Source organism: Lutra lutra, chromosome 8, assembly GCF_902655055.1.
Source record: "Lutra lutra chromosome 8, mLutLut1.2, whole genome shotgun sequence".
NCBI classification, from domain to species: domain Eukaryota; kingdom Metazoa; phylum Chordata; class Mammalia; order Carnivora; family Mustelidae; genus Lutra; species Lutra lutra.
The window spans coordinates 106,861,915-106,879,208 of NC_062285.1; the positions used below are offsets into that span (position 1 = coordinate 106,861,915).

The 17,294-nt window shown below is 35.0% G+C and overlaps 1 protein-coding gene across 16 annotated transcripts in view; it reads right to left on the reverse strand.

Moving 5' to 3' along the window:
- The window catches only part of PPFIA2 (PTPRF interacting protein alpha 2), a 494,134-nt gene that overhangs the window by 3,456 nt on the left and 473,384 nt on the right, over positions 1-17,294 (reverse strand). For 11 of the 16 annotated variants that reach the window (XM_047740329.1, XM_047740328.1, XM_047740334.1 and 8 more), the window contains 5 exons: positions 15,773-15,966; positions 11,286-11,383; positions 5,791-5,966; positions 4,787-4,855; positions 1,026-1,185 (listed from right to left, as the gene is read on the reverse strand). In XM_047740329.1, the coding sequence (XP_047596285.1) occupies positions 1,026-1,185; positions 4,787-4,855; positions 5,791-5,966; positions 11,286-11,383; positions 15,773-15,966 (697 nt within the window). The remainder of the gene's footprint in view (positions 1-1,025; positions 1,186-4,786; positions 4,856-5,790; positions 5,967-11,285; positions 11,384-15,772; positions 15,967-17,294) is intronic. The other 5 variants (XM_047740338.1, XM_047740332.1, XM_047740331.1 and 2 more) reach the window with 1 other exon arrangement.

A 17,294-nucleotide genomic window follows, 5' to 3' on the forward strand; every position in this document is an offset into this window, starting at 1 on the left:
TGGGCTTTCGAGTTGTGTATTCCTCCTTAGAAGCCTGTAAGGAAAGCAGCTCCCCACCGCGCTTCTGTTTTTGAAGCGAAGATTGCTTCTAGAGAATTCCAGATAGTGGATTTTTCTCCCCTCTCCAAGTATTGAAGAGCTTCTTCACTAATTTGAATCACATTAGATTCCTCATGAATTTTGTTAACATGTTCCATAATATTAACAAGTGAGAAGATGTGTAGATCAGAGATCATGGTTTATATTGAAACTAATTTTAAGGGCCATGAGGGCTATAACCTTGAAAATAAATAATGACTCTGGGCAATTGTCTTAATAAAGAGAGAGGGAAGCTATTTTTTTTTTTAATGCCTCCAAATAGAAATAACTTTGTGACTACTATTTCAAAGTGGTCTCTCCTTCAGAATGGCTGTTTTCCTTTGTGAAGTATGTCACACAAGTCTAATGTCCACAGAAGGAAATAATACTAATTGGGAAATTACTGTTGGTTTTGTGTTTGTTTAATTCTCTTCTCATAGTTGTGCTTGTTTATTTAAGGCCTTCTGCCTTGGTCAGAGGTAAAAATATCTGATGAGTCTGGGTTTCTAAGACAAAATATAAAACTCATAATATTCAAACATGTAGGGTGACCACAGAGTTAATTTCCATTCACTAAGGACCATTAGTCCAAATCCAACCTCTAACTAAACAAATTCTTTACTTTGAGAATAGAAGAATAAAGAAACACAAATCATGCAGATGAGTATTGTTCTTCCTAGATGTGGACATTAGCCAAAATTGTCCTTTTTAGGATTTTCTAAATTCTTTTTAAAAATGTAAACGAGGTGCCATGGGTTCATGCATCAGCCGATTCCAAGAGTCTGGTTTTTGATGAAAGCAAAGTAAACTTCAAGCAGAGCAAACCAACTTAAGAAAAGAATTCCAGAAAGCTATGCAAGGTCAGAGAATGATACTAGCTTTTACTAAACAGGTTTTTTTGTTCTGTTTTGTTTTACTTTATAAGCAGAAATGTAAAACTACTGTACCATCTGTTGTCATTTTCCTCGATTGCCCAGATGTTGTGGTTAACCTGAATCCGGCCGGTAACGTTTCTGAGGAGCCAGGCATCATGCTGATTCCATGTACTTCACGAGGGGGAAACTGTCTTCTCCATGTTGACCCACGCCTGAAATTCTTGTCATCACTCTGCCAATAATAGAATTATAATCTGATGTGATAACAAGTAAACTAGTCCAGCTACTTAAAACTGTGTGCTTAGAAACAGGTAATATTGAGGATTTATATTCGGTCTGTAAAGCATGCATATGAAATACTGTGCTTTATTTTGAGAGTTCTACTGATTCCAAAATGATAGCATAGGAGATTTGCAACAGAAATGCTTTTATAAAAATGTTCCTGTGACTTCAACTCTTAAGGTTTGCTATCTCTAAAAGTAAACAGTTTTGAAAATCTAAAGTAAAGCCACAAATGTTTCCCTGAAAAGAATATGACCTCTTCTTTGTTACACTTTAGGGCAACTCATGTTACTGTATGAGATGACATATTTAGTTTAACAGGTGTTGGGCGAACTGCATTTGACTCACAAACCTGAAGAACTGCTTCATGGATTTTACTTTTATTTTAACAAGAGAAAGAAAAAAGCTATGTTTGATACAGCCTGGAACACATGAGATACTACCGCCCATAGTCTGTGTAGGAAACTCTAAATTTGTCGTTTGTCAGATTTCAGCTGATACTAATTAACTTGTAGTTTACTGAAAAACCTGTGCAGCCTGGAAACCATCCTTTTAATAAATCCACGCGCTCCTTAGATGCTACTGAAAGCAGAATATAATTCTGGTTGCTGTTTTACAAGTGTAATGCTGGTACATCATTATGATATACTCTCTTCCCTCTCTGTGCATACACAAAGTACCTGCTCAGATACAATGAACTTTCTCTGAATTCATAAGGAGTGATATGTAACCTAGTGTCTAACTAGTATTATTAAGCACAAATTTTTCTTATTGTCAAATTCTAAGAAATCTATTAATTGTTCTACATAGATTTTTAGCTTCTTATATCATTAAGTTTCTTATCTAAGCAATGGCTGTCTATTCACTGAAGTTCCAGCTCAGTATGTGGGGTTGACCCTACTAGCTCAGGTGACCTCATTTTGGCATATAGAACAAAATAGGTCAACATTCATCTCAAATTATTGTGTTATGATTAAGACTATAAGGTATTCTTCATCATAGACTGCTAATATAATTTACATTCAGAGTCATTTTGGAAAAGAAGATCATTAATGAAATTATATGTAAATCTGTATATCTCTATAGATATAGCCAACTACTAGAATCCTTATTACCCAAATCTAAATTTTGTTTAAATTAAGTAGCCAGTTTATAGCTTAAGAGTTCTCTGCTATTCCTTTTCTCAGCTGCCAGGTTCTGCATGGTCCTCGGCCTCAAATGTTTATAAATAAAGAAAAGGAGCAGAGTTTCACAGTTGTGGCCTCTCTGATTTCTTGAATTTTGAGAGTTCTTGCATAAAGATAAATATTTCAGTTCTATGAATCATTACATTACATTGTAGGGACTACAGCTCCTATAACATATGGGTTAAGGAGTGAAAAATAAGCAATTAAGGATTTAAATAATGATTCCTTTTGCTTTTTTTTTTTTTGTAGTAACCTAAAGCTTTTTTTTTTTTAATTAACATGTAATGTATTATTTGTTTGAGGGGTACACGTCTATTGTGTGGCTCTTTTAATATAGTGTTACTGCAGAAAGCTAATAGGACCTACAAGCGACAACATCAGAGGACAAAGTTTTCATGAGGTGAGGCTAAAAGATAACCACTTAACTGAAGTCAAAGTCTGTAGAAACACATGAGCACTTCTCAAATTCTTTCAGTGGAATCTGAATGTAATCAGCCCCAGAAACAAGTACACTCTGGTTCTGGGTAAGTTGTTTAAGCTATTTTTTGTTCACACCCCCAAAAATAAAAATAAATAAATAAATAATAGATAAAAACAAAAACAAAAAAACTAGGACAAAAGAGACTGCAGAGTTTGAGTGATAAAATTGTGTGCCATATTTTTAACAATAAGAAAAAGATGCAGCATATTTTAAAGGCAGATAGTCACATTCCATTTAGACCTTTCTGCTTCTTTCTTTCTTTCAGAAAGCAACACTGACTCATACAGGCTTGTATCTCTACTTGGCTCCTTTGGGTCAATCCACATTTAAAAATATAGCAATAGGGGTGCTTGGGTGGCTCAGTGGGTTAAAGCCTCTGCCTTTGGCTCAGGTCATGATGCCACAGTCCTGGGATTGAGCCCCACATTGGGCTCCCTGCTTAAGAGGGAGCCTGCTTCTCCTCTCTTTCTGCCTGCCTCTCTGCCTACCTATGATCTCTGTGTGTCAAATAAATAAATAAAATCTTTAAAAAAAAGTAAAAATAAAAATATAGCAATAAACAGATCTTTAATAATTTTCATTAAAATTCCTTTTGCAACTTTTAAGCAAGTAGAATAATTGTGTTCAAAAGGATACAGGGTTTATGTAGACTATCTTTTTGATTCAACAATTAAGATTAAGGACAAAAGATTATCAAACAACTTATAAAATGAAAATAAGTTCAGTATTAACTGGGTTTTAAAAATATGAATCATTACCCTGATTGGACAGGAGTATGAATTTATAGGAAGTTAGCTGATGTCAAGACTGTAGAGCTAATCTGTCTATAACCTCCTCTACAAATGGGTTTTATAAATCCAAGATCATTGCCCTGCCCATTTGAATGTGAAATAATTGCCTCATTTGAGGATTTGCTGGGTTCATTCACAAAATTATTTTAATGAGTTTTTTCTATAGCCAAGAAACACCTGCATTTTGCAATTTGCGTTTTTTACTTCATACTCTGGTTTTCTTCTTACTTCTTCCAGAAAGGGCCTGTAAAAAACTCAGAAGGGGGGCTCCTGGGTGGCTTAGTGGGTTAAGCCTCTGCCTTTGACTGGGGTCATGATCCCAGGGTCCTAGGATCTAGCCCTGCATTAGGCTCTCTGCTCAGCAGGGAGCCTGCTTTCCCCCCTCTCTCTCTGCCTGCCTCTCTGCCTGCTTGTGATCTCTGTCCATTAAATAAATAAATAAAATCTTTAAAAATAAACAAACTCAGAAGGACTGTTAAAGTCCTTGTGCCCCTTGTGTTCCTTTATCTCAGGAGGCTACTTACATGTTTATTATTTTCCAAATAATTTAAACATGCATATATGATGCTTGGGATTCTTACATTCCATATGGCTTTCAAATCCTATGACTGTTGAAATGTTTTCATATGTTTTTAAGGAAAACTCAATATTGCTATCTAAAATAATGAAAAGCTTCCCCTTTACTGAAAGCCAGTTTTCTCATTTTAATATCCTAAAATTTCCTGTGAAGATATACTGATATTTAAGAAATAAGCACATTCCTTATTAAAAAGCTGAATTTATCAGGATTAGTGTTATCATTGCTTTTTTTTTTAATGTCACTCAACATAATTCTGTAGTCACAGCTCATAAAAGAGACTGTTTCTGAATTACTCCTTCATGCTCCTAACTGCTGATACAATATTTATGAATTCATAAAGGTTTTTCCAAAACCAAATGAGTCATAAAATTTAATATTTAAGAACAATAGTGGGGAAAATTCTAGATTCTATCCAGGGAACAAGCATCTGATTAATTTTTGAGCACTATTCCTTGAAAGCCGTTTTATTTGTACTCTCTGAGATCCCTTGTGAATGATACAGAAGGACTTACTTCGTCCAGTCGCCGTTCAGTTCCCAGAGCCAGGAGGTTATTGTACTCTCTTTCGAGGATCTGCCTTGCCTGTTGACATGAAAGTACAGTTATCATTGCAAAAGTCACATTATATTTTAAAAACGATGAAGATTGCATTTATTTGAGAAAGCATTACAAATCCTAACTTTTTTATGGGGGCTTAAGTTTTTAGTCCTCCATGTCGACAAGCTATTGTAAGTTTTAGTTATAAATATAAGGTAGGGCAATTTTCTTTAGTCTGTGGACAATGGAGAAATGGCCACACACACATGTTTGAGGTCAAGGGGCTCTGATCTCACTTTATTTTACTCCAAAGTAAGTAAGTAAAGTAAGTCGCCTTACTTCAATCCAACTGAGTATTTTATATAAACTTCGTAATATATAAAAACAAAATAAAAAGTGAAGTTGACTGCCAAATTTTTGTCATATCTATGTCTGATATTTATCACGTCTATTCTCAAACCTGGCCAATAATCATTATTTGGGGGAACTTGAGATACTCAGGATTCCTATACCATATCTCTGGGTATCTGATTTCTTAGGCCTGTGATGAAGTTTGAAGGCTTTAAGTTTTTAAGGAACTCTGATGATTTCAGATAATTATCCAGGCTGGGGAATCAATGGCATCCTCATTGCTAAGTGTCTGTCTAATTCAGACATGTAAATAGAAATGAACACCTCTCAGAGAGGTAGAGACTGAAAGCCATCTGCCAGGGATATTGTTTTGGGAAATCTGGCATTCAGCTGGAAGGTTGGACTACATAACCTCTAAATCCCTTTTCCTGCTTAATTTTATGATTTTGTTTTGGCTAGAAATCCAGTGGCTTGAAATTAAAGCCCCAGTGACACGTTTCAAAGGTTGAGCTGAGCTAACTCTCATTAGGAATCATGAATACACAGCCAACTTTTATTTTGTCCCTAAAAGTTTAGTTTATCGTTATATAAATTAGGACACAGTGCAGCGACAGCATAAAGGAGCTTGCCTGGGTGTTCTGTGTTGGAATCTGTAGTAATAATGCTAAGCTGCTGTAGTCAAAGTTCTCATCCAGGGCTATAAGGGAGCCGTGCACACCGCTTTCAAGAATATTATTTGCATATTCTCGAAGTCCAATTGCTTGTATCCAGCGAATAACTCGATCATTGCTCCACACCAACACATCTAGGAGAAGAGGTGCATCATTTTAGGCTACAATATTTTCCACGATAAATAAACCTATTGGCTGAAATGAGCCACAGGTGTCTGGCCAAGTCAGCATTTATGCCAATTTCTTGAACCACTCGCTGATGTACCTGACCCCCTTGTGTTGCATGTATTTACCTTCTTGTAACTTACCTATGCTACTTGTAGCCTAGAAAAAAAAAGTTGTCATTGGAAGAGTGTTTGTTATCACTGAAAAGCACTTTCATCACCCAGAACACCATGTCTCAAAGTGTTTCTTGTTTCCATTCTGGAGCTCTAGGGGTCTGTCTGAAGTTCAGTGATTTTATCACCAGATGGGGACATTTCTCATTTGTGTCTTGATATATAGCTCCTCAGTGAAGGCGACAAAATGGGAAGCTAGTATGATTCTTCATCATTGTTTTTTAACTACTCGTTAAATATTGAATGTGGACTAGAGATACCGGTTTTTTTCTTTTACCTGAAGCAGTAAGTCAAAGAACTAAGCAGTAAGATGGAACAAGGATTCCATAGTTTGCTACTTAACCCACGACTTTGTCAATTCATTATTTTTCAATCACATATTAATGCAAAAATCAAGCCCTCGGTCAAGTCACAAGTGGGGGGCAGCGTATTTATATATCGTTTAAGTTTTTCAAAAGCATTACTCATTTGTCCTAATGCGTTCACTTAGCATCAAGTTAGGATTGTGCATACCATTAAAGCAACAGAGTGATATCTCTGCCCACAGGGTCCCCTCATGTCAGGTTCTCAGTCTCCATCCTCACGTCAGCAGTAACCAGTATTCTAACTCTTCTTAGTACAGATTAGTTTTTTGAGGTTTGATTTTTTTTAGTTTTTTATAAATGAAATTGTACAATATGTACTTTTGTGTCTGTGTCTTTCACTCAATATGGGATTCATCTGTGCTATGGAAAACAGAAGTCTCCTGCTTATTTTCATCGTTACTTAGTATTCCATTGTATGATTATGCCACAATTGATCCATTCTATATGGTTGATGGACACTTGGCTAGATTCCACTGTGGGTATTAAGGATAGTACTGCTTTGAATACCCACAGGTATACTAAATAAATTCTACTCTCACAATTTAAACCTCCAGTGGCAATGTATAAAAATCTGCATCTTTGGGGCACCTGGGTGGCTCAGTGGGTTAAGCCGCTGCCTTCGGCTCAGGTCATGATCTCAGGGTCCTGGGATCGAGTCCCGAATCGGGCTCTCTGCTCAGCAGGGAGCCTGCTTCCCTCTCTCTCTCTCTCTCTCTCTCTCTGCCTGCCTCTCTGTCTACTTGTGATCTCTTATGATGATTTCTACTTGTGATCATCTTATGATGATTTCCTTCCAAAAAGGGGAAAGTTGGAAGTAAGATATGCACACAAGGAAAACAACATGAAGATCAAGGCAGAGATCAGGGTGATGTGTTTAAAGTCAAGAAACATCAAGATTGACAGAAAACCACCAGAAAGTAGGGGAGAGGCATGGAACTGGGTCTTCCTCATAGCCCTTAAAAGGACCAACCCTGCTGACACCTTCATCCAGCCTCCAGAACTATGAGACAATATATTTCTGTTGTTTTCCAGAAAAAGTATAAAGAATACTTTGGGAAATATAGTAGCTTTTTTTCTATTGAAACTTCAAGACAACCTGTACTTTTAAGAGTATTTTTAAGTTCACAGCAAAATTGAGCGGGAAGTACAGTGTTTCCATATAGCCCCTGTCCCTGTAGATGCACAGCCCTCCTGACTATAAAATCCCTCACCAGCGTGCTCCATTGTTCCATTAGGCAAACCGGCATTGACACCGAGTCCACAGCTAACATTAGGGTTCATTCTTGGTGATGTACACTTTACAGGTTTGGACAAGTGTATAATGACATGTATTCATCATTATATTATCATACAGAATAGTTTCACTGCCCTAAACATCCCCTGTGCAACATTTATTTATCCTTCCCTCTCCACTCAACAGGCAACCACTGACCAATTGTTCTTGTGTCCATAGTTTAACCTCTTCCAGAATGTCGTATAGTTGGAATCATATGGTATGATTCTTACAGTATAATCATGTACTACTTTTCTTTCAGTTAGCGGTATGCGTCTTCGGTCCCTCCCTGTCTTTTCACGGTCTGGTATTTCATTTCTTTTTAGCCATGTTGAATCTTTATATATAGACTCTACTTAATTCACATATTAATTTGAATCATATGGCATATCATTAGATTACTTGGATTTTCTATGTATCTTTTCCAATCCTTATTTTTTTTTTATTTAATGAGGAACATGTGAAGAAAGACTCATAATGCCCACCTCCCAGTCTTATTACTGTTTCCTGTTTCAGCCAAAGCAGAATGAATTTCTTTAGGGAGAATGATGTTTACTGTCTCCCTCACACTTATGGGTCTTTCTTTCTTCATGTCTTCAACAAGGCAAAAGACTTTAATGCTCTTTACTACATAGAGAAATTTTATAGTACACACACACACACACACACAAACACACACACACACACATTCACTGGGTCTCCGTGGGTCATTCCTAAAGTATATATTTTCCTCTGAGTTTTCATTAGCTTGTTCCACTAAGGTGTTAAATCTCAGAAAATGGGATATAAGTGGGTTAGTATTATACTGTGGTTAAATTAACCAACTGCTGTTGATAACAACTGATTGATTCAAATGATTGGTTGCACTAAACTTGCACTTCAGAAACTGGGCAGGTAGGTATGGCTGACAGCATCAGTCTCCAATTGCTTTCACTAAGTGCGGTATTTTTTAAAAGTAATGCTACAACCATTTCCTCAAAAAATAACAAAACCGCTCAGTTTTCTTTGTATGAAGTGGATCTGTAAGTAGGAAGAGCTTGTTCTTTTCTAGAGATGGGCTTATATTTTGACATTTGCATTTACCATATTTCTGCAAATATAGACAAGACATTTGTGTTTACCGTATTTCTACAATATATCTTCATTAAAAATTCCATTGCCACACCTGTAGCTAAGAGTCCTCAAATTTATAAAATTATAAATAGAAAATAATCCATTTACTTATAAGGTGAAGGTAAATAAAGCACTAATCTAAACTTTATTCCTTCTGAACAGCAATTTGCTTTTTTAAAAAAATTTTTGTAAATCAGCTTCCTTTCTAAGAAAAATTTATGCCCTGACTTTAAAGCTTTTTGTAAGGATCCTCTTGACCTCAACAATAAATGGCTAGACATCAGTGTTGACTGTTTCCTAGCAACAAATTAAATGTTAGTACATTCTTGATATTCACATGGTTCCCTCATTTCAGAAAGCTGTTTATTAAGGTCAAGGTTAATTAACACTTCAGATAATAACAGAGACCCCTCGTCAGCATCAAGACTTATTCCTGCAAATGTCATTGGATCAGTTACAGGAAATAATGGCTATTTACAATCTCACTCACAGCCTCCTATCATATGGAACTCTGTGTGTACAATCCTAGCGAATCACAGCAGTTTTTCTCAGGGCTATGATGTAACCAGTAGCTGCCAAAAACTAATACAATATTTGGTATGGGGCTAAATGGGTAATTTCTCCTTCTCTTTTACATGTACCTACATATGAAACATTCCATGTGGTGAGACCAAGCATAATAAAATCGAATCGGAAAAAATACTTAAGAAAACTAGAAAGTGGTTTCCCATGGGTAAAATCTATTTGTATGCTAAAACATCTTTTGTTAGGTCAAGCATAGACTTCTTTCTAAGGTCTTTCTTTGATCAATTCATTCCCAAATTTCAATTCAACTGAATGACAAAGTACTGAAAACAACTTGCAATTTCCTGGGGCCCCAAAATAACGTGAAATCAAACAGCTCAATTTTGATAATGGAAAAACACTTTCTTGCTCCTAAGTAATGAGTCAAATGAACTGTTACAAGAAATCCATTGTGTGTCTATCACTCTCCAATGAACCATATACAGAAAAATATATTAACCAATCACCTTCACGTGCATTCAAGCCCATTCTACTAGAATTAATGTGCTGTCCCAAAACTGCCGAAGATAAAAGTAATTTCTGACACTGTTTATCACAAATGAAAATGATAGAAGTCTAAGATAATCCTAAAGAATAAAACAGCACTACACTTGAATAGGAAGGAAAGGGTAAAGTAACATGCAGCACATACTATTTTCATATTTAAAGTGAGCCCCCCAAAAAAGTGAGTCCCAAAGAAAGTGAAGATGAAAACTGACTCATGCCTAACTGTGAACAGTTAATGTACAAACACTTATTGAATTTGGTGAAATGCTCCCACATATCAACCCTTGGTGGAGAGTAAATGGGAACATTGCTTTATCCAAAATCTCCAACAAAAAATTTGGTGATATTTCCCATAATGAGAAATTTTTTCCTTTGAAAAAGTATAAATGGACCTAAGTGGACTGATGACTTTTACTGAAAAAGACCCATAGATACCTATACCCAACAATGAAATTTTCTTTCAACAACAGTAATTAAAAGTAAACTGGTGCCTAATAAATACAGGATCTAAAATGTTCCTTTAAACAATTCTCTCCCCTGTATATTAAGGCACTTCTCAACATTTAGAGGATTAATATTAAATACAATACTTTTATAATCTGTAATATGGAGCATCTTTTCTTATTCAAATCAAACCTTTTTGAACTGCAGCAATTAGCAATGCTTCTAAATCATTTCTTTTGACTGAACAATTATAGCTAAAATTATTAATGGATTAGTCTCATTTATAGAGGTGAAATCTCTGTGTAACTTCTATATAAAATCCCTGTATAATTTCTGTAAGCATAGTACAAAAATAAAATTTCTAAGCACTGAAAGAAAATTCAAATGATATAAACCAAAGGTGAACTGCTATAAATAAATTATATACCATATTTCCCTGAATCATATGAGAATGTTCTATTAAAAGTTTGACAAAAATATCTACCTGAAGATATCTTTAGGACAAACAGACTGTATAATTAGCAGGTTAAAAGAGTACATCTCAATTTATTCATTTGTTCATGATTCATTTGTTCATATGGGGGTCAACGCAATTTTTAAAAAATTCAAGAATACATTCTAGATGGGATGGATATTCACCTTATAAAGTGATGCTATCTTTTTTATGTTTATGTTTAATGTTTCCTAAAAGCAACAAAAAAGAAATAATGATGACACTATTCTAACTAGTGACATAAATAGTTATGCTATTTAGTGACCTTGTAACATATAGACCACTTGGGGTTCATAAAAGTGAAAGCTAAAAATCCCAGAAAAAAAGGCATTTGATATGAAAGAAAGATATACTACCTTTGATTTCATGTTGGCTTGCTTCCCGTCTTCTTTCTAGTTCTTTTCTGTCATAATTCAATCTCTTTAAGCACATAATTCCATATTGTAAACTTGTTCTGTTATTTTTTTTTTTAAAAGAAGAAAACACATTGAACTTACTCAGCAGATAATAAATGTTCTTTGATTAAGCATAGTCAACACTATGTACTACTTCTGAGGGCAAAGGAATAATAAATTACATTTGTAATTAAATCCTTTACTACTGGTGGGAAACAAACTACAGTTATTTTAAGCACACAATGTTTCTAAAAAGTAAAAATATTAATTTCAAAATAAGAAAACCATAGTCTTGAAAAGAACTGTGGATTATGTTGTTCATCCATGTCTTTTTCTTCCATCAAGCTATTTTGACATTATTTGTAGACAAATGAACACTTTACTCATTTGGAAAGAATTTAAAGCCACTATTATGATGAAAGAAAGAAATTTATAAGAAATGAATACTTTCTTCTTAAGCTGATGAGAAAAACATATAAACACATGAATAAGTTAAAGTTAGACAGGGAACCACATACCAAAATGAATAGCTACCCCCTCTCAGTGCTACAGAGTATGTGAAAGAAATGAGTCAGCAGATAATGAAATTCTGTGTGGAAAGGATATTGTGGAAGAGTAGAAAACTGATCAGATCCTTAAAGGTCAGGAAGCAGAAAAAGGGTTATTAAAGAAAATGCAGCGCCTGAACACAGGGTTGCCAATGAAATTTTTAAATGTGTGGTGATAGTGAGACATACTGTACAGAGTTGGAAGTCCATGCCAGGAAATAAGGAGGAATATGATTCCATATGGAGAATGGGGTAACATTATGGAAAGCCTGAATTCAGCCTAAGTGTGGAATACATCTAGGTGATAGAGAACTGTCTGGATGGTTTTCACAGCAAAAAGAATTGATCATAATTTTTTTTTTTTTTTTTTTTTTTGGTTTCGGTGTAGGAAGATTAACCTGGCAGGAAAATTGGAGATGGGGAGAATAGGTAAACCTAAGGATAGGGAAATCAATTAAGGGGTCAATGCTGTGAAAATAAAGGACACAGAAAGGACAATTGCCATGAGCATACAAAGAAAATCCAGACACTAGAGATGTTCAGAGAGAAGAAAGAAGACATGGTGATATTAAATATAAAAGACGTGAAAGAGTACAATAGGAAAAAAGAATTTCTAGGCTTCAAGAGTAAAGAGCATTGTTATTAGTGATTTCTTGTTTAGAAATACACACAAATTTAGCCATACACACTGGCCAGCTTACACCCAAGCACTGGATGCATTTCTAAGCCTTCCATTTTAGTAAGAACAATGCTGAGTTAAAATATTTCAGAATCAGAAGAAATGAGAAAAAATCAAAGTGTTATGGGCTGAATTATGTTCCCTCAAATTCAAATGTTCAAGCCCTAATCCTCAGTATTTCAGAATATGACTATATTTGAAGATAGGGTTTTTAAAAGGGTAAATCAATTAAAATATAGCCCTTAGGGTGGATACTATTCCAGTCTCACTGGTAGGTGCCCTCATATAAGAGGAAATTTGGGGGTGCCTGGTGGGCTCAGTCAGAAGAGTGTGTGACTCTTGATGTTGGGGTAGTGAGTTTGAGCCCCATGTTTGGTGTAGAGCTTTCTTTAAATAAATAAATACTTTAAAAAAAAAAAAGAAGAGGAAATTTGGACATGCAGAGAAACAGGGAAAGTGCACACTCAGAGGAAAGATAGTGTAAAGACACAAGAAGAAGTCAGCCATCTGCAAGCCAAGAAGAAATCAATCATACTGAACCTTCATCTTGAACTTCTTGACTCCAGAACTGTGATCAAATCAATTTCTGTTATTTAAGCCACACAGTCTGTGGTATTTTGTTATGGCAGCCCCAACAAATTAATGTAGTGGAAAAACAGATAACATTGATGTAATAACAGCCATAGACATTAGGTAGCTTGAGGTTAAACCAATGGCTCTTGGCTCATTTCTGTCAAGTGTTTATACGTAATATAAAATTGTACTATAAGGAGGATATATATTATTACATCAATGTCTACCAGATGGAAAACTGGGCTATAATGACAGTGGGATGCTCTATGCAGTCAGTTCTACCCGCTTTAGGTCAGAACTAAGCATAGCATAAAGATGAAGCTCGTGTATTTCCCTGAACCAAGAGAACCCCACTGTTTCTGTAATTTTTATTAAAAAAAAAAAACCTTGATCAATGTAATAATCATTTTTACTATAATGTAAAACAAAAGTCAATCAGTGAAGAATGGGAAACAGCTGCAAATATGTCATCAAAGATTCTAATATTTGAAAATCTACTACAACCACATAAAATTTGAGTTCAAGGACAGGGAACTCATGGCCTAATAATGTGTATACGATAGGGTAATTGGGAGTCCTACAAAGCTGTTCTTTCTATTGAACAGAAATCATTCACCCTACTATCTACAATTATTTGAACTAGAAAAGCACATGTTCAACAGAGCAAATATTATTTTTCCACCATGTAATAATATCAAAACAGGAAAACATCTAAAGTCTTTCCTTATCCAAGCTAAATGTCTTTAATTTATTCAACTTTTCAGGGTGCCTGGGTGGCTCAGTCAGTTGGGTGTCTGACTCTCAGTTTCAGCTAGGGTCATGGTCTCAGGGTCATAATCTTGGGATCATGTCTCAGGGTCGTGGGATTGAGCCCCGCATCCAGCTCCACACTGGGAGTCAAGCCTGCTTAAGATTCTCTCTCCATCTCCCTCTGCCCTCCTCCTAGCTTGCATGAGGATTCACTTGCTCTCTCTCCCTCTCTTTCTCTCAAAATAAAAACAATAAGTAAAGTTAAATATATTTAAAAAAATTAATTTAACTTTTCCAGTGGACTCTTAGCACTTTATCAATAACAATTTAATGCCTATATATTAATACAGTTTCTTATTGTCATCTCACCATATGGTAGAACTTCACTGAGTCTGACAATAAACACAGTCTAAATATGTCCTGTAAGCCATTAACCAAAACTGAGATTTCTGTGCCAAGTATAAATCATAACTTTTTCACTTGATCTACTTCTAAATCATGGATTCCTATCCAACATTTTAATGGTTTCTAAAAACCACATCACACTTATCTCTACTAAATTTAATCCAACAGTATCAACAACTGTATTAAGATTCAAAACACCTCCATAAGTTTAATTGAAGAGCTCCAATTATCTCTTTATCCTAATTTTATGTCATCAACATATCTGATTTTTTATACCATTTTCATTTTAGTCACTAATTAAATGTTGGACAGGATGTGAACAAATAGGGGTTTGAAAGCCAAAATCAACTAGATTTATATTTATTAATTTATCATAATAAAAAAATACTTATGAAACCATAAAACAAACTCAACTATAGAGAACAAACTGAGGGTTGATGGAGAGAGTTGGGTAGGGGAAGGGTTAAATGGGTGATGGTATTAAGGAGGGCAATTTTTGTGATGGATACTGGTGTTGTATGTAAGTGATGAACCATAAATTCTCCTGAAACTAGTAATACGCTGTATGTTAACTAACTAGAATTGAAATAAAAACTTGAGGTGCACCTGGGTGACTCAGTCCTTTGGCTCAGGTCATAATCCAAAGTTCCTGTGATTAAGCCCCCACATTGGGCTCCCTGCTCAACAAGGAGTCTACTTTTCCTTCTCTCTCTGCTCCTCCCCCCTGCTCGGTGTGCTCTCTCTCTCAAACAAATAAATAAATCTTTAAAAAATAAATAAATAAAAACTTGAAGTGAACAAAAAAGAATCATAATCCAACCGACAATTTCTCACATAACCTACAAAGATATCAGCATGACATTTATGACATGGTATTATAACAAGGTTCTTCTTCCCCCTCTAGATGGTAAACAACTTGAAAAAAGAGGTTACATCTTATTCATGGGTCCTTATGGCTGTCTCACAATTCATTCAGTGTTTTTTTCTGAAAATTAATGCGCAAATAAAAACATTAAAAGATTTATATGAAAACAAAGAAACAGTTTCTTCAGAGAATTCCTTCTCAAATTTTTTCTAATATATACCTAAATTATATAATTTATAACTATATGTATATTTATAGAGTTGAAACTGACTTAATTTCATCCTTAATAAATAATTTCCTAATATAAAAACATACACAGATACAAATCACAAATATGGAATTTCCAAAAGATACAGAAAAAAAGTTATATTGCATTGTGTACAAGTGTGGTTCCATGAACTTTGAGCTCATAATATGTACACAGCTCTGTATTAGATAGTCACTGTAATTTGCTCTGTATTAGATAGTCTGTATTAGTCACTGAAATTTGCTGCATGAAAATATGTGCCAAGTATATGCACACAGATGTTTTGAATAGCATAATTCTCTATTTCTTAGACATCTTTTTGTTCTAGTAATATACACATTATTTACTGTTTCATTTTAATTACTGTTTGAAAAAACCTACCGATGGAAGCTATCCACCATTTTTAAATGGACGCGGAGATCTTTTTTTGTTAGGTGATCTAACATTCTTGCATCTACCAAGCATTCCATAAAATAACTTCTGTATTGAGGTAACCCCAGGCTGGGAAGCCATTCATTTCCAATCCACTCGTGGTTCATATCTCCATAAGCCAGAGTCTGTAGAAAAACCGGACACTAGAATTGTTTTATAGCAGTCAAGTTTCTTAGCCAATAAAATGAGATGGTAATAGGAGGATATTGCATATTCTTATAACTGATATTTAATTAATATGCTATATGGGAAAAAAGCAGAAATAATACCTAGCCTTTAAGTGTTTGACTTAATTGGACAAAATGGAACTTTGGGTACATGTATCATGGCACCTGCTTACAGAAAAAGATTATGTTTGTTTTGTATTCTCAGAAGAAATTACATTCTATACAAATATACATTTTTAAATTAAAAAAATAGAATTAATGGCATAATATAAATGCTGAGCTTAATGATTCTTTGCATAGTTAAATTTATTTAATTTAATTGATTTTTATCTGTCAGCTAATACCCCACCATTTCCTTCTCTTCAATGTTACTGCTATCATTGCTGTGGTATAATGGCAAATCTCAATGTGAAAATAGAAACTTTGGTAAACAAATAGAGAGAGGAGCAACAAGGGTGAGAGATTGCATGCAGTGTGGACACTGTTGCTGTCTAGTGAAGCATGCAGACAGGGTCCATAAAGGTGATTGGAAAGAATCAGTCTCTTTTAGATATACAGACTCTGTATTTAAGAAGTAGGGTATCATCAAAAAACAAAGACAAATAATCTAGTTATTTAATGTAACAATATGAGTGAACTCATCTAACCATTGTTCATGACAGCCGAAATGAAAACCAAGTCAATCATCGCCTCTAAACCAATTATTAAAAAGGACTATCACTATCTACTAATTTTACAGCATCTTTTATTTAGTTCTTTATGTTACAACCAAGTCACACTTGTAATTATAACATGTATTTCTAATGGAAGCCTCAGGTGCTCCCCTTCTTTTGTGTGTTCTTAAAAAGGATGAAATTCTTACCAAAATCAAACCCAAATACCACCCTAATTTAATGAATGTTTAAATATAGGTCCTAGTAAAAACTACCAAATTTTCCTCATGAGTCAAAGGTTTGAATCAGATGTGCGATCGCATGCATTAATTCTTTTGGTTGCATGTCATGTGGAAATGCTGAAAAAATGTGCAGTTTCCTTGCAAACACACATGCTTGTTCAAAGTACAGATTCCTATCTCATATCGTCATCTCAGTTAATGGAAGGGGCTTCGGACCTGCAGGCTCAGTGTGGACACACAGCCTTCGACCCCAGACCGCCCACACTTTCCATTATTCTTTAAAGCATATGTTTCATAAGGTTTTTTTTTTAAACACCCCCTTTTATATCCAACTTGAATGATTCCTGATTAAATATATTCAGGGGCAATTTCAGAGAAATTTAAGTTACAGTTCATTCTTTTGAAAAAG